The 18,585-nt window shown below is 34.0% G+C and overlaps 2 protein-coding genes and 1 non-coding gene across 4 annotated transcripts; all 3 read right to left on the minus strand.

Annotated features, from left to right (window-relative positions):
• Positions 1–4,608: 4,608 nt before the first annotated feature.
• Positions 4,609–6,567, minus strand: LOC146955944 (uncharacterized). Of its 2 annotated transcripts, none has more exons than XM_085725110.1 (4): positions 6,361–6,567; positions 6,186–6,263; positions 6,011–6,106; positions 4,609–4,853 (listed from the first exon to the last, which is right to left on the minus strand). In XM_085725110.1, exons 1-4 carry the CDS (start codon positions 6,361–6,363, stop codon positions 4,782–4,784), a joined length of 249 nt encoding a protein of 82 aa, XP_085581236.1. In that variant the 5' UTR covers positions 6,364–6,567; the 3' UTR covers positions 4,609–4,781. The 2 variants fall into 2 exon arrangements, with proteins under 2 accessions (XP_085581236.1, XP_085581228.1); XM_085725102.1 differs by having other exon boundaries at positions 4,609–4,856; positions 6,361–6,499.
• On the minus strand, positions 6,501–6,587 carry TRNAY-GUA (transfer RNA tyrosine (anticodon GUA)). Its single transcript is given in 2 exon segments — positions 6,501–6,536; positions 6,551–6,587. It is a non-coding gene; the product is annotated as a tRNA-Tyr (tRNA).
• A 3,786-nt stretch (positions 6,588–10,373) lies between these two features.
• XTH32 (xyloglucan endotransglucosylase/hydrolase 32) lies at positions 10,374–13,053 on the minus strand. The gene is made up of 4 exons (XM_085725055.1): positions 12,728–13,053; positions 12,411–12,511; positions 12,078–12,295; positions 10,374–10,981 (listed from the first exon to the last, which is right to left on the minus strand). Exons 1-4 carry the CDS (start codon positions 12,930–12,932, stop codon positions 10,615–10,617), a joined length of 891 nt encoding a protein of 296 aa, XP_085581181.1. The 5' UTR covers positions 12,933–13,053; the 3' UTR covers positions 10,374–10,614.
• Positions 13,054–18,585: the final 5,532 nt, after the last annotated feature.

The following is an 18,585-nucleotide window of genomic DNA, read 5'->3' on the forward strand; positions in this document are numbered from 1 at the left end:
GAAATATAGTTGACTTCATTGAGTCATTTATGATGTAATTGGCGGATCATCCTCTGATTTGCACTGTACGGTGATCATCATTCGAAGGGTGATACACATGCATTAAAGAAAATATTTTACGTGTGATGTGCCATGGATCTTGTCCTAGTCCGAAACAAAAACAAAATAGTTTTTATATTTCTAAGGGCTTTCCTACATATTTACATGAGACCAAATTACCTGAGCTTGAGTTTGAGCTTATTACCTCAGATAACAGAATGTTTTCTGCACAGTTAAATTTTTATTCACACTAACCAATGATACAAGACTACAAGTTATTCATACACTTGCCAACTAAAAGTATATGTTGGAACACTTCATACATATGTTTTAATATCGCTTGCATACAACCCAAATTTTCCTCCTTTGTACCTATTCTATCCTTTATGCTAAAGAAACTCAGCATCAACACCTAGATTTCAACAACTCTAAGTGAGTGCTTGTTTTGGAGGTGGAAACAAAGTAAACATGCATCTAAACAGAAGTTACAAATAGTAGCTTCTCAATTTTCACGGCGAATCACTTTCAAATGTGCGGCGACGGTGAAAAAATGCAAAACCAAGCATACCTTAAGTGACTTTGGCAGAGCGTGCTCTTCTTTATCAAATCTGACCAACATTTTTCGTTAAAACATTACAGGAAGACTTGGAAAAAAACAGTCCAACAGCGAAAAAAATTCACATGATGTTGCTAAAACCCTCACTAACAGCCTTTAATAACATTTCTTCTTTTCTAAATTAAAGCCTCAGTTTAATCAATCCCCACTTTTTTAATGCACTAACCTAGATCAATGAAGGGGATTCAATCAGCATTAAAATATTGCAAAACCAAAGCCTTTTACTTTCAACCATTTCACTTCTAGTAATTTTTTTGCATCCTCAACAAACAATTCAATCTCATCCACACACATACAGATTAAATTGTAACGAACCTCTATTTCTATATCCTAAGTCTTCCCTGTTCACCAAGATTGCAAAGTGACCTAAATGTTCTTTAGCTTTGCAGCATATCACAGTATGTAAACTAATCCATTTAAATGTCACATCCCACCTATGAAGCACGAACACTCCTTGGATTAGGCGTGTCCCGGTGTCGGACACGTGTTGTGTCCGACACTGACACACACCGACACATATAATTACACCGAATTATGTGATTTTCTCAAATTATTAACGGTGTCGGTGTGTCAGTGTCCGTGTTCGTATCCGTGCTTCATAGCATCCCACTCAATAGAGTAAAACAGAATGATTGACTAATTCTTCATCACAAATCAGTTACTACTCAGTAATTTGGCTTTAAACAATCTATATACAAACACCAATGATTTGATGTTGAATGATATCACTTCAAATATTTCTGTCTGAGGAAGACCTTACTTGAACCAACCGCCCATTATTCTATAATATATACATCTTTTCCCATAAAATCATGTTTCAAATAATTTATCACTGCTTTGCACTCCTCTACCAAATATGTTCTACCCATTGAAATAGCTCCCTCCATCTCCAAAGTCACTCTCATTTACCACCCACAATAGACGGTTAAAACATCCCCTTAGAGTCATACTACCCAGCTACCCATCTCCAACCAACTTTCTTAGCCTTTGTGAGAACCAATTATGTTGATATGGTCCCTCCCTCTTATCTATATCAATTAAATCCCTCCACCAGCTAGAACTTCACCTCCAACTCCAAATGATCACCTCATTTTTGTGAGCCCTACTTTTGTGATAATAAGTCTAACCATAAACCTCTTTTTTCCACTCTTAATCTCTACAACTGCCTCCCTAATAAAGACAAGTTGAAAACTCAAATTATTAATCCAAAGAGTTGTTCTCACTTCCTCGCCCCTCCCCCACAAAAAACATATAACAAAGGTTTCATGAATCTCAGTAGCTTTTAGTTTACATTAGTGTGCTGGATTTTTCATGTTTTGCTCTTGTTTAGAGAAAGGTCAATATAAGTCGAGTAGTAGGCCAGTGGATTTTGTTTTTCCTTCATTTTAATGACACTGGAATGAGAGGAGCATCTCATCACTTACAAGAGTGGGGCCTCTTGTTCTCAGATCGATTTCTTTCTCATTAGGAAAACAGACAGGAAGATCTGTTTAGACTGTAAAGTCATACCGGGAGAGGGCTTAACTACCCAACATAGAGTAATGGTGATGGATGTAAGGGCTAAGAGGAGGGCAAAGAGAAGAGACCGTAGCGGGGCTCCGCGAATCAAGTGGTGGCATTTAAAGGGTGACAAACAAAGGATATTCCAACACAAGATATTAGAGGGAGGTTTCAGGCAACCACATGGAAGCGCTAATGATATGTGGGAGAGGATGGCTCATGAGATTAAGAAGGTGGCAAAAGAGACATTGGGAGAATCTAGAGGTTTTGGACCTAGGGGTAAAGAATCTTGGTGGTGGAATGACAGTGTTCAGAGTAAAGTTCGGATCAAGAGAGATTGTTTTAGAGATTGGTCTAAGTGTAAAAATGCCGAAACTTGGGATAAATATAAGATAGCTAGGAAAGAGGCTAAGAAGGCGGTGAGCGAAGCGAGAACTCAAGCATTTGAAGGATTATACCAATCTTTAGGTACCAAGGAGGGGGAGAAATCTATATATAAGCTTGCGAAGGGACGAGAACGAAAGACAAGAGACCTGGACCAAGTGAAGTGTATTAAGGATGAAGAGGGTATAGTTTTGGTGCAAGAGAGAGATATTAAGGATAGATGGAAGAAGTATTTCCACAACTTATTTAATGAAGGATATGAAATCTTACCAGACTCTAACAGGTTAGACATCAGTGAGGAGGACCGAAACTATAACTATTATCGTCAGATTCAGGAGCACGAGGTGAAAGAAGCGTTGAAAAGGATGAGTAATGGCAAGGCAGTTGGGCCGGACAACATACCTATCGAAGTGTGGAAAAGTCTTGGCGATAAAGGAATTGGGTGGCTCACAAAACTTTTCAACGAGATTATGAGGACGAAGAAAATGCCGGACGAGTGGAGAAGAAGCACCTTAATTCCAATCTATAAGAACAAGGGGGATATACAAGATTGCGCGAATTATAGGGGAATTAAGCTAATGAGTCATACCATGAAGTTATGGGAAAGGGTAATTGAGCGAAGACTAAGAAAAGAGACTCACGTTACGGATAACCAATTTGGTTTTATGCCTGGGAGGTCGACTATGGAAGCGATCTACTTACTTCGACGCGTGATGGAGCGATATCGGACGGATAAAAAAGACTTGCACTTAGTTTTCATTGATTTGGAGAAGGCGTATGATAGAGTACCTAGAGAGATTTTGTGGAAAGCCCTGGAGAAGAAAGGGGTGAGGATTGCCTATATTAGAGCTATCCAGGATATGTATGAGGGGGCTTCGACTAGTGTGAGGACGCAGGATGGGGATACCGGAGATTTTCCCATAACAATAGGACTGCACCAAGGGTCAACCCTAAGTCCTTATCTTTTTACTTTAGTTTTGGATGTACTGACGGAACACATCCAAGAGTTAGCACCGAGATGTATGCTTTTTGCAGATGATGTAGTCTTGCTTGGTGAGTCGAGGGAGGAGTTAAACGGGAGGCTAGAGACTTGGAGGCAAGCCTTAGAAGCGTACGGTTTCCGCCTGAGTAGAAACAAGACGGAATATATGGAATGTAACTTCAGTAAAAGGAGAAGTGGGTCTACCTTAGAGGTGAAAGTTGGAGATCATATCATACCCCAAGTTACACGGTTTAGATATCTTGGGTCCATAGTACAAAATGACGGAGAAATAGAAGCTGATGTACATCATCGTATTCAAGCTGGGTGGTTGAAATGGAGAAGAGCCTCAGGTGTTTTGTGCGATAAGAAAGTACCACTTAAGCTGAAAGGAAAGTTCTATCGGACAGCAGTCAGACCGGCAATGTTGTATGGTACGGAGTGTTGGGCGGTTAAGAGCCAACACGAGAGTAAAGTAAGCGTAGCGGAGATGAGGATGTTGCGTTGGATGAGTGGTAAGACTAGACATGATAGGATTAGGAATGACATCATTAGAGAGAGAGTGGGGGTAGCACCTATAGTAGAAAAGTTGGTAGAAAATAGGCTTAGATGGTTTGGACATGTAGAGAGAAGACCCGTAGACGCCGTGGTAAGAAGAGTAGATCAAATGGAGGAGAGTCAGGTTAAAAGAGGTAGAGGAAGACCTAAGAAAACTATTAGAGAAACCATTAGAAAAGATTTAGAGGTCAATGAGTTGGATCCAAATATGGTCTTTGATAGAACATTATGGCGGCATTTGATCCATGTAGCCGACCCCACTTAGTGGGATAAGGCGTTGTTGTTGTTGTTGTTTAATGACACTGGAATGTCAAATACAAACAACTCTCTTCTGCAGTAAAAAGAAAACAAAAGTGTCTCGTGCTATTGTTCACACAACTTTCCTCACAAAATTGCAAAATGATCTTCCCTTTTTCGGATGATCGTGAATATCAAGGTCCGATGTTACAGATATGCAAAAATTGATATTGAATTTATATTGACGAGACTTATCTTCCGAAATAGGAAGGAAAAAAATCAAATGAATACCATCTTACACCAAACTATCAATTTGTATTATAAACGATCTCAAGTAATATGATGATGACGATGACAACACCAATATTTATAATAGAAGTTACAGATATGAACCATTAGATGTGATCATGATTTTTTTTTTTTTTTGTTCCTTTCAATCAAACCTTGATGTAGAGGAGCTACCCCAGATTAATCCTGCTTGACATCTACACTTCCAGGTTTAGTAGGTTCTGTAGGAGATGGTCCAACATTTGCCCCGTCCTGCTATAACATTGAAATTTGTACTTAAGTTAAATTGATGTTAACATTTGTGAAAGCTTTACACATGAAATCATCAATACAATTGTTTGCAAGCATGCACATCCACCAACACAGATATTATTCACTGCATGCATGATGCAAATGCCCAAAACATAATCCACGCACTTGTTGGCCAGCAAAACTCAACAACAACCAAAGGATCAATATCTGGTTGTTTGAAGAATCACTCCTTTATACAGAATCCATCTTTAAGAAGGATAAAATAAAAGACAAAAAACAGATTTCTTCTCAATTCAGAATGTATGTGACTATCAGTAACACAAACCCTTGACAGTCAAACGAAATATCAAATCAACATCAAGCATTTGAAAAATGCTAGAATTATTCCTAAGGTGTCCAACCCCCTAATAATCAAGTATGAGGTTGCAAATCAACAAGATAAAAAATTGGGGGATAGTTTCCGCTTCTAATGCAAATTTTTCCTTATTAATTTCACCAATTATAGTCCATTGCCCAATAAAACTTACGGAGCATTTCCAATTATAATAGAACAACAACAACCAAGCTTTATCCTATTATGTGGGGTTGACTACATCGATCAAACAATGTCATAATGTTCCATTGTAAATCATATCTACACTTCTATAGCCAAACAATTGACCTCTAAATATTTCTTAACAATTTCCTACAACTTTTTTGGTCTTCCTCGGCCTCTAGTGATTGGACAGTGCTCTATCTCCTTACTAAAGAACTATACAGCATCGAGATTTCAGATTGAAGGCGTGTTCGAGTGTCCAACACGCGTGTTTACATACAATCAATTTTATTTTCTTGAATTGTTATTGGTGTCCATTGTTTATGTCGAGCCATGCTTATTTTCTTGAATTGTTATCGGTGTCAATGTGTTGATGACCAATCATGCTTGGTGTTTGTATCTATGAGACTACGACAGTGCTTTCATAGCTAGAGAATAGAATCTACAGGTTTCCTTCACACATACCCAACCTAGTTAAATCGAAATCGAAATTTAACCATCGCTTCTACAATAGTTGCTATCCCTACTCTATCCAATACTATAATGCAATTGACGTAAAAGCCACATAATTGGTAAACATTTCACAAAGAAAATCAAAATTTAAAATTAGAAATTAACTCACTTTATTAATAGTATTGTTTGAAGGCTTAATAGGACATGCTGGAGGAGCCCTCTCTGGTTTTCTATACTCCCAACCAAAAGCCGCATAGATTTTCCCCTGAAAACACAAAAATTAGGATTACTAATACATAATTAACTAAAATAATGATAATGATTAGTGGTGTTGTGTAATATACCATTAGAAAATCGAAGAGAAGAGGGAGAAAGTTAACGATTGGGACGAGAAAGAGAGGCACCAAACAAACCAAGCAAACCTAAACAAAAAAAAAATAAATTTCGTTTATTCATCAAAATTAATATTCGAAAATTGAAAAGAAAAATCATGGATCATAGAAATTATTACGATATTACCATTTTGTGATGAATAATCGATGAAGAAGATTGATTCTGTTGCGTCGAGCGAAACAATGATGTTGTAATTTTGAATTAAAACGCAGGGTTTTTATGTCGTTTACAGGAAAGAAGATAAAAAAATAAAAAATAAAAAAAGATCCGACCTACCGGATTCGAACCAGTGACCTAAGGATGTCTGTTAAACCAACTACAGTCCTCCGCTCTACCAACTGAGCTAAGGTCGGCTGCTGGTTGATGCCTCATACTCATGATAAATATAACAACGGAGTCTTTTACACCATTTTTTACACATGCACAATTCAATTTTAGATTAAATAAATGAATTTAAAATGTAAGGTAAATATTGAGAAAAGAATAAAATATTTTTATTTTCACTTTTATTTTGGGGATAAATATATTATATCAGGCACCAAAGTGTAATAAGGTGATTCATTGAGGTTTCTTCTTTTTGTTATTGTGTTGTAACTTGTTATTCATTCATAATATTGGAGACGATTGCGAGTTTCTTCTTCATGTTTGGTATCTTAATGATGAGACTGTAATACGGATTTAGATGAGGTGGTTAAAAGACTTGACATCATTCAAGAGATGGGCCTAAGATTAGGTCTTGAATTGAATATTAGTAAGAGTGAGATCTTTTGACTTTCGTGTGATAATAATAAACATCATGTGGAGTTGTTCCCTTCAGACATTGGGAGGCCGATGTTAGGGGTGAAATTGTTCGGAGGGGTTGTTAGCCGAGATGTAGGTTTTATTGAGAAGTTCTCCATGAAGAGAGCCACTAGGCTTGTTGAGTTAATGCATCTTTTTCATAGTTAAGAGATCCATCGAGTATGCTTCTTCTACTTTGATCATACATGAGTATTACTAAACTATTTTTTGACATGAGGTCGTGTCAACCGTTTCATACGAAGGAATCATCATTAATGGAAGGTGACTTCTTTACCTATTAAGGTTTGAGGGTTAGGTTTGTATTCGACAGTAGACACACTTATGGTTCAATTGGGTTCCACTAGATGCAAAATTGAGTAAGGTGTGTTTGCGCGCACGTGTGTGTATGCGCACGTGTGTGTGCAAGATACAACATCAAGCATGATATTTATTTGATTTTATGTTGATGACCTATTAGTATCAAGTTGTAATGTTGCGAGCATTCAAAAGTTCAAACAACTTATGATGTCTGAATTTGAGATGACAAATTTGCGAGCATTGTATTATTTGCTTTTGCTTTTGCTTGGAATGAAATTTCTTAACACTAAAGGGATTTTTTTTTTTTACACCAAAGAAAGTATGCAAGTGAAGTCATAAAGAAGTTAAATATGAAGGAATGCAACCCTATAACCTACACCAATTGAAGTAAATCTTAAACTTGAGAAATGGATTTAAGAAGAAAATGTGGATTCAAATTTGTTCAAGTAATTTTTTGGTTCACTTAGGTCCCTTTGCAATAGCATGTTAGATTTATGCTTTGCAATGGGATTAATAAGCATATTTTTGGATGATCCTAGAAGATCTAACATGAACGCATCAAGAAGAATACTAAGATACTTGAAAAGCACACTGAGAAATGCAATTATGTTTCCAAAAGCTATAAAAGAAGCTTATACAATGCTTATTCGCTACTCTAATGCTGACCGGTGTTAAAACAATTCGAAAAGAAGAATAACTACTGCATATTTCTTTATGTTGTTTGAAGAACCAATCTCTTGGTTCTCAAAGAAACAACTTGTGGCAGCTTTGTCATTGTGTGAGACTGAGTACATGGATCTCACATGCTGCTTGCAAAATAATTTGTCTTGAATCAATGCTTAAAGAGTTGAAGTTGACGTGAAGAAATTAATCAAACTACTAATTGATAACAAGCCTCTAATAACCTAACAAAGAATCTTGTGTTACATGGCAGAAACAACACTGAAACACATATAGGCCTAATTTTTTTCTCTCTAAGGAAGCAAGTGAACAACGGGAGGCTTGAAGTGATGCATTTCCCAACCGAGTCACAAACTGCAAATGTCTTGACTAAGGCTTTGTTTGCGAGTTTTGAGGGGAAGGAAAGGAAAGGCTAAGGAGGGGAAGGGAAGGAAAGGGAGGGAAGGGAGAAAGGAGGAAAAACCTTCCCCTTGTTTGGGAGTTAAAGAAACCAACAAGGAAAGAAGATGGAGGGCTTATGTGATAATTTTACTATTTTACCATTTTTTTTCTCTTAAAATCAATACATTATGTTATACTTTGTAATTTATCTTGTAAATTATAATTGTAATTTTGAATTATTATGAGGAAAAAATTGTCAATTTGTATGTTTAACCCCCCAAAACCCCCCAATTTGGGGAACTTAAAATTGGACAAATGAAGCCCTTCAAAACCCCCCAAAACCTTTCCCTTGTTTTTTTAAAACTCCCAAACAAGGGTTTACCTCTCCATAAACCTTTCCTTTCCCTCCCCTCTCCTCCAAAACCCAACTCGCAAACAAAGCCTAAAGGAATAAAAGTTGATAGCTTTTTGTTTTGTGAAGAAGAAGATAATAAAGTTTCTAGGAAGTGTGATGAACATTGTATCTAAATTGTTTTTTTGATTTTATAATATTTTTAGTGTTTTAAAGTAAATGCTAATTAATAAAAAGCATTAATCTTCATTATTTTTTCTTTCAAAAAAATTAATTTTTATTATTTTAAAAAATAGCCAAAATTGCCACATGTATAAAAAATATTAAAAATGAAAATTAATTACACACTCAGCGTGCCACATAATCAAGAAATGATGACTTAGCGCGCCACATAAGCTTAAATGTACAGTCATATGGCAACAGGGTTCAAAATCAAAGAATCTTCATGTTGCAGAGTTGGAATCTAATTTTTTATTTTTTTTACATATGGTAAACCAGAAGTCGTTAATATCACAGCGGTGTAAACATATATTAACCATTTAATTTAAGTTCTTTATTCAGTTATTTTTTTAATCCTATTTAATTTTACTTTTGCGTAAAATTTGTCTTCTCTGAAGTGAGCCACCCTGAGATAACGGTACATAGGAAGGTGACAAACATAATATTGGTGCAAATCTACCCAATCATGAAGTACCTAATAGAGGACCACGTAATTAGGGAAACACAATGACTTCATGACTTAAATCATCAAAGAAACTTTATTCTTCATACATCATTGGTAACGTAGACGAGATATGGCTGCTCGTTTGTAGAACTACCGAGAGGGAGAATATGTCGACGTCCTTCTAAGATTCACTGAGAATTTAGGAACTCTAATATCCGATATTTATTCAAATGCCTCTGAGAAAGTAAGAACATACACATACTTTTACACGTGTAAGTGTATCTCCCTATAGAATTGGCGACCCTAAACACTAAACCGTGTAGAAACTCCGATGGAAGGTTGCAATTGACAGTTGGAGGGCAATGAACCAAAACATCTGAGTAATACCCTACATGTACAAACACATGTGATCAATGTGCAACTTGACAACTGGTAGGTAGTAAAACCCGACAAACTCATTACTTAGATAGAAGACGTAAGAAACTGAATAATGCTTGACCATTAATTAATTCCAACAAATGAATAGAGAAGATTCGAAAAAATTATAACCACCACTAACATTCTGCAATCAAAAACAGACTAAAACCCTAGTTTTTAATATTGTACTCATTGCAACTACGATTCTTTTTGGTTTTGATAGATTTTTTCTTGTTTGCTGGTTCTTCGCTCCTATATCTTTGCGTCCTTCACTCACATTTTTGTTGGGTATGTATATATATGTTTGTTATATTTACAACGACAAAAAACTAGAAGTGAATTTGTTTAACTTCACAATAAATTTGAGCAGCATGATTGATTCTATTGCATTTTTTGAGTAGCATTAATTCGGGGTACTCTGGCACTGTCATTTTTTCTAGCACTACCAAGAGCTTTCCCATCATGTGCTTGCTGACATGACCACTGCAACATTCATCATGAACATGACAATAGTAACATGGTAACATTATAAAATGAAGAGTGTGCTTGCTTAGAACGCCATTTACCTTAATGTCTCAAACCAATTCCAATACACTTTGCTTTTCATCGGACATTATGCCAACAGAGAAACATTACATTACATAAACCAAAAATTTGTTGTGTCAATGTTGCTTTTATGCAACAAACCCCATGAAAAATTAAAAAAATAACAACACAACAAATAATACTAGCAAATTATTTGGAGACCAAATCATCCCCAAATTTATTCACTTTACAATAAAAAGATTTAACCCCAACATTCAGGTGTTAGTCTATGGTCCCTTTTAGGATCTTGGCAATAGTTATAAACCATGTGGTGTCTTTGAACCCAACTCATAGACCAATGTTGTTGTCTTGTCAACCCACCGGACCGATACGGCGAGGCCGTGGCCGGACGACACCAACGTGATGCATAGGCTGTGCAACCACTAGCTTTGAAGTTTGTGTACTTTGCAACAAAAGGTTGGTATTTGTAATCAGCTTTGTATTTTCCATCTTCTGTTGCCCATGATGAAGCATCCCAAATAGAACCATAAACCCACATTGGTCTTAGTGGAAATGTTGCATCACTCTTCCTTGGGTACCTCCTTATGGGCATATCATCCACTAAGAATCTGTACATTGTTTAATTATAATGTAAGTTAAAGAATATATATTACAAAAACAAGTTAATAAAAATCACTTCACTGTACCAAAGAAAAAATCACTTTCACATGGCTGCAATTGTATAATGGTATGGTGAAACTAATTATATATAATAAGGTATAAAAAAACACATGTAGATCACTAGATTGTTATTAGTGCCATTTATAATTAGTAAGGTTCCCCTTCAATATCATGACCATTAGATTGAAATAAAAAAAATAATTGTTATGATTAAAATTTAGTAAGACAACTCTCTACTGTTTTTTTTTGTCAGCTAGTTTAGTAGCTGGATTCACACACATTATATGTGGAGAAGTAGGGAATCCAGATTCGAAAGGAATAATAAAAAAGATTATACTTCTATTCTCACATTCTTTAATTTCAAAGAAAATGATATATTTTTTTCAAAGAAAATGGTATTATTGGTTTGCTTCCATTTCATTTTACAAAATGTCAATCATTCGTGCATACACTGTTGTATTACCTATATTCCGTAAGAATCAGACAAATCAATATGACACAGACAAAGACCCAAGTTACATTATTGCATTTTTTTTGTTATCATCTACCCTATTATGTTTCAGCAGAAAAAGAAATATTGGCTACCCTATATGCTCTACTTTTTTGAACTAGCACAAAAATAAAGTCTAACCGATTATAACACAAACATATGCTTATTAAAAAAAAAAAACAATCATATGGTTGTTTAATTTAAGCATTTCATACAAATTAAAAACAATGATAAATAAATGAAATAGAAGGGTAATTTTAATAAACTATCCCTTGTTGTTATTTAAATTATTATAAATACAAAAGTGAAAAATAATATCTTAAATGTGACACTCTTTAAGGGATAAATTTTTTCTGTGACGATTATTATACTATGTCGGTCTCTATTATAAGAAAAAATTAATTTTTTTAATTCATTTAATTAATTATGTATCTAAAATCAATATTAGAAACTAGACACAATACCATTTATTAAGTGAAATGTCACTTATACTTGAGATCGGAGGGAGTAGGATCGAAAGAGGAGTAATATAGTGAAAATTAACAGTGACTTACATTAATTCCTTAGGATTCCAAACTATAGCATAGTGATGAAATTTTTTGGTAGGATCAAACCACAGATGAAATTTCATTTCTCTGCCTATAATTTTTCCATCACCACTCCCTCTTATATAAACATTTGTCTGCAAAGTATAAGGCTTTCCAAATGTTGTCCCTAGAAATTCAATGTCTACTTCATCATGAAATCCTGGATGCGCTTCATTGTTAGAAAGCTGCAATTGATCAACTCATTAGTAAAATTTATCACACACTCAAATTTTAAAAAAAATGTTTAACCTTCTATTAATTAACTTCATTTTTTTAATCATGATCATATCTTAATCTTACATAAAAAGCTGTTATAACTCCTGCAGTGTAGCCAGGATGAAGTTTAATCGAAGCGCCAAAGTATCCCGATCGAAATGGACGATTCGACTTGAATCCACTTCCTAATAATTAGAAAGAAAAATGTAGGTTACATGTCAATGATATATTTTGTGCATGTTTGAATTCGCCGTAAGTTTCACGAAATCAAATTGTGCCGGCCATTGTAATTTTGGAAATAACTACACTTTAAAGTTTCAGCAAAATCATGGTACCACCGTAATTTTCCCAGTAGATAGAGTATCTACACTAACGTGAATCGAAACTAATCAGATTCATACCTGAGGTTCTATCAAGCCAAATTGTTGTTCCATGTTGATCCATGCTTTGGTGCTGAGGACCCCAAAGGTTTCTATAACCATTGTAAAAGCTCATAGACCTGACTTTGGAACTTGGCCAGTAACCAGGGGAAGGTGGCCAATAGGCATCGCTTGAAGGAGCAATAAAGAATAAACAAGCAAAGAGAAATATGAAAGGAAAAGCCATGAACAAAGGTAAGTAACTTAAATTTTAAGCAGAAAACAAAATGATGCTTGTGTGTATAAATGCAGGGTGTCTGTGAGAGTGATGGACTACTCAGTGAAAGGTGCATATGGAAGAAGAGTATGGCAGTACATATTGATAGTAGTATAAATATAGAAAATTATTGGGTCCCTCTACAATCGACAACTATGAAGCACTGATACAGGCACAGACACAGACACAGACACGTACATCAAACACCATAATGATAATATATAGTACAATTATAATTTAAGAAAATAAACAAAATTGAATGCAATCATATACTACAACCGGATGTATACTCCATCCGAAATGAAATATAAGTAAAAAAAGTAGTTGAAAGGTTGACTTATATGAACTAAATTTTTAACCATAAATTTTAACTTTTCAACTATCATTTTTGCTTATATTTATCAGTGATGCGTTAGTGTACATCAGACACACTTTTAATTCAAAGTGTGGATGCTACATAAACTCTAAATAGGACTGATTATGCAACTATAATCAACTGTACTATAGATCATTAGAGACAAGAAGGGAGGTCTTTAATTGTTGGATTACATTTAATTAGACTTAATTTGGAGGGTCAGTTGAATTATGTCATTCTGTTTTTCCCAATGCAACTACTTTTCTTGTTACTATTTAATGACAAGAAAGCCTTTAAGCTTGGAGGGATCGAGAATTACTCTTAGACAAGATAACGGCATGCAGAAGAGGGTGGTTGGGGTGTCTTAAATGTGGCTCAATATTGTGGTATTTAGATTGGATTGCATGGCCCTTTGGTCTAATACTATACTATTTACACAGTGCACAATATGTATTTTCCAAAGAGAAACTCTTGTGTGAACTAGGACCAAACCTCATTTCTTGGTCACAACCAAAGAGAGAAGAGAGAGGAGAGAGAAGAGAGAAGAGAGAGAAAATGAAAACAGTAAAAACGAAAGGAAAAAACTCTATGTGTGATCAAACCTCATTTCTTGGTCCTGGTTCACACAAGAATTTCTCATTTTTCCAAATAGGCAAAGAGTATACGTGTCTATGTTCGGATACCAATTTCATACCACCGCTGCACTGATGCAGAAAATATTAGATTTAGAGATAAAATTTATCCATGTAGGTAGGAATTGTAAATTTGTCTCAATCAAGTTGTTGCATTAATTAACTCAATTGGAAAGAGTTTTTGTTTTTGTTTTGGATGCTTAACCAATGTTTTTGGGGCACTGGTTAACATTGTTTTAATCATGTTGTTCTAAGGGAAAGAATTTTAATAATCACAAGTTTGGTCGATAATTAAATAAAATTTAAACAGTAGTTGTGTCAGTGAAAATTCGAACTAAAGTTCTTCCGAACAATCAATATAATAGATTTATACATGCTAAATCATTAACACATATTAAGAAACAATACATTTAGACAATACATATTTATCCTTAATTCATTTTGTTTTGTTCTGTTTTGTGAGATACCCTTAAAATTCACTAAAAGGGGAGTGGGCCAGATTCTGATATTGTCAATTCTCAAAATCTTGAGTGAGTAATGGTGCGTTTGAAGATATGAAAACTTCATCAATGAAGTGGGTCAACAACAGTCCTTTAGTGGCCCCAAACTTGATGTGTAGTGGGGGTCACATATATGCATGGTTGATTGATTCTTGGAATAAATTATTCATATAACCTTAATGTGATGATTTATCAAGAAAGAAAAGGAAGAAAAGGATCCATGTATAGATTACAAATTGATTGCAATCAAAGTCATTAAAATTAGGAACATGGACTACACACATAATGCTTTATTTTAGATCAATTAATCGAATATAGTACAGTACTTCTTCCATAAATGAGTTGCATATTTTTTTTAAACAAAACTTTACCTTCTTCATCTTTAATATATATCACTTGATCTAAGTCATGTGGCTTTCTTTCTCTTTCATAACAAGCCCATCAAAAATTTGCTAGCTAAGGATCAGTATAACCCATCAAAAATTTTAGTTCTTGCTTCACTCACCTAGAGCCGTCAAAATGGGTTAGTTCGTAGGGGTCAATCCGCCAAGCTGGTAAATTCTCTACCTATTCGGACTAGCCGGTATGGGGCACAAGGTTAGTACTAATAACATTAAATGTGTCTTGTTCCATGGAAAATTTAAGGGCTATGATACAATTTCATATCCTTTTTACATCCACAATTAATATCCTTCTTCTACATGTTACCCATAATAATGCATACCCCATTTCTCGATATAACTTTGCTAGTGTATCGAATCCTAAATTTGAATTGTCTGAGTTTCTTGTAGACACATGAAATTAATTCTCCTCCTAATCATAATGTGCACTATTTCCATAGATTTTCTTATAAGAGTGCTTATATTTCTGTTAAAAAAAAAGCTATAATTTCATGAATTAACTTCGTTGTTCACACTGTTCACGAAGATGTGGGATGCATCATCCCTTGTTTATATGATATTGTACTCGAGCTATACAACGAGTTACTTTAAAAAAAAATGACCTAATATTCACTCTATTACATATTTGATCTATGTCATAAAGATTCGACAAAGTTTTATAATTGTCGAATGCCCAACAAAATCCTCTCTGTAGCAAGACTAACATATCAAGAATTCATTAACACTCAAACAATTTAAAGTGGAAATTCTATCTTGAGATTTGTGTAGTCAACACATTGAAACATCAAGAAACAACTTTTTTTACATGAAAGTTATCAACTATTTCTATTTTTGAATCCTTAACAAGTGCCCTTAGAGCGATTATTAGCAAGACCCTAACAAAAATTATATCTCAATTCACCAATATTAACCGGGTAAACCAATAAATTCACCCATAAATTTGTAGGACATTCTCAAATAGATCTATGAAATTACGAATATTTAAAAAACATGTCTCACTCTGTCAAATTTTACTCATATTAGTATTTCTGAATGTCTTTTTTTTTATAATTAAATTTTTATTGATAACGGTCCAAACTCAACATCAAAGTGAGCGAACTATATCCACCTTCTATGAAGGGTTGCAAAGAGCCTATGAAATAATTTTCTAAATTGAAAGTAAATGGTTGAATATAAGAATCAAATTGATAATAAATGGTTAGAATATAATGACTTTATTGATAATAAATCGTTAAATATTCATAATTTCATTGGTTAAATATGTTTTTGGTCCCTATAAAGATATCAACTTTTCGTTTTAGTCTTTCTAAAATTTTCCTTCAACTTTTAGTCCCTATAAAATTTTCAACCACTGCTTTTGGCCCCTATTTTTAAGTTAATTTTTGTAATTTTTAAATGAAATTATGCATAAATTTGTAGAATATTGTAAAAACAATTTCCAAAAAAAAAAAGAATTTTTTAACAAAACATAAATTATTAAATATGAATTTTTAACCGTAAAAAAATATAAAAATTCATATTAAATTCATGTTTTATTAAAAAAATTCTAATTTTTTTGGAGAGATTAACTAAGATCCATTTTTTGTTTGTAAAAACTAAGGAATAAATCACTTTGATCTTGTAGAATCACTTTCATACGTACATTATAATGAACATTGACCAATGTCCCACAAATCTAAAAATTTATGGGTGGGATGCCAAATGTACTAGAACTTAAGGAATGGTTTCCCAATTTGCCAACAACAAAAATAAGTCACCAGAGAGCTCCAGCTGCTAATATTATACCCAAAAAATGGAAGCTAATAATACAGATACAATCATACAATCATACAATGTCAAATTATATATGCAACGCGACAAGAGAAATCTATGTCTATTAGAGATTTTGTGGGTTTCAATTCAAATACAAGTTGAAGTATATGTGTGGACAAATTCACACGATTGGAAATATACACTATTTGTCGGTCACACGCGGAGGAGAAGGGAGAATGGGAGGTGAACTAGTCTTGTTGAGGGTGTGATGGGCAGTAGGGACACTTTAATTTCCTTATAATTAACCGACAAAAATTAGAAATATATCATATCTCAAAATAAAAGTTTAACCCTATGATCCTGAATTAGACCTTATAAACTCCTATAAATTGTGAAGGACGATGTCAAGACACTGGATTTAGTACCTGTTTGGTTTGGCGGTGGGGTAGCCAAACACACATCTCAAAGCATGCCTACCGTGGAAATGAAGAAGCTAAAAAACTAAGCTTCTAGTTTAACGTGATTTCTGGCCGCTAATTTGAAAAAGTAAACGCCATTCTAAACATAGGCTAAGGGTTTGAGCTTTTAAACTTTAATTAATCTATATTATATATAAAGAAAGTATGAGATTTTGGGGCCAATCTAGCACATGCTACACTTCTTTTTTGATGTATAATATGCTTTAGATCTTGTGTATAAACCGTCGTAATTTTCGTCTTTAGTTAAAATGAGATTCACTTGGTTGAAGAGTGTGAATATTTATAAAATATCTTTAGTCTCAATTCTCAAACAATATGAAACTTTTTATAATACCCGAACAGTGATATATTTTTATATTTTAGTAGCTCATGTTTTATAATGACTTATATTTGTGTAGTTGATAATTTATGAATTGAGTATGGGGATTGAACTCTCTTTCTCTATATCGTTTTACTAAGACAACCTTAAATCACTTTCACCCTATTGTTTACCTTTTGAGAGTGAAGACTAACTTTGCTCCTTAAAAAAAAAAAAAAACATATTCCATATTACATTTCGAGAAAAGATACATCACTTTATAATCCCTTAAAAAAAATAAACTCACCAATAGAGTCTCCTAACCAATATTTTTCATTGAACCACCTCATATCAGCGACGTCGGCCAACAAAAAAAAACTAAGGGACACTATAATTTAGTTCCTCATCAATTAAAAAGAACAAAATAGTACCATCGAAATAGAACCAGCATAATAAATGAAATTTCCAAAATAGTACTACGGTACCGTCAAATCCTAAAAAAGTTATTTTTTTTGAACAAACCTAAAAAAGTTACTTATTTACAATGTTAAACTTTACATAACATATACTAATAAATATTATTCTAGTTATCTCAAATTAAGTATCACTTTAAGGCATATGAAAAAATTGTCACTAACAGACTGAAATTATTTTTATTTTTATAGAAGCTGGGGAAAATTGTAAATAAATAAATAAAAGTGTTACAGTTTTAGTAGAGTATAATTAAAATGGTCATGTAAACACAACTCGGTTGGTAGTTATAAGGACAATATTATATAAGGGTCGAAGTTCTAACCTTGACTAAAAAAAATGAGAAATGATATGTGTACAACTTTCTTTTCCATACTCACATTATGTTTTACTGTTTTTTTTTCTGTCTATTCTTTTGACCAATAAAAAAAGAGAAAATAAAGATTGTCATACAAATTGTCACTAAATAGTTGTACAAATATCGTTACTTTGAAAACATAACATAGCTAAATTGAGAGTATAATTTTCATACACTGAAGATAATTATGGTCACATGTTATCATGATGTATTTCCCATTTTTACGTTGTTTGCAAACTTCCCTTAGAAGGTATCATGTCTCTTTCTATAGAAAGTGGACGTAGATTTTCCTTTAAGATGTTTGTCCCCTCCAAAGATTATATATGTATAATAACGTAGAGAAATGATTATGTCTGTTACGTTACGAATTACTAACT

The sequence above is a fragment of the Medicago sativa genome, chromosome 1 (genome assembly GCF_051527215.1).
Source record: "Medicago sativa cultivar Bolivia chromosome 1, Bolivia_mono, whole genome shotgun sequence".
NCBI classification, from domain to species: Eukaryota; Viridiplantae; Streptophyta; class Magnoliopsida; order Fabales; family Fabaceae; genus Medicago; species Medicago sativa.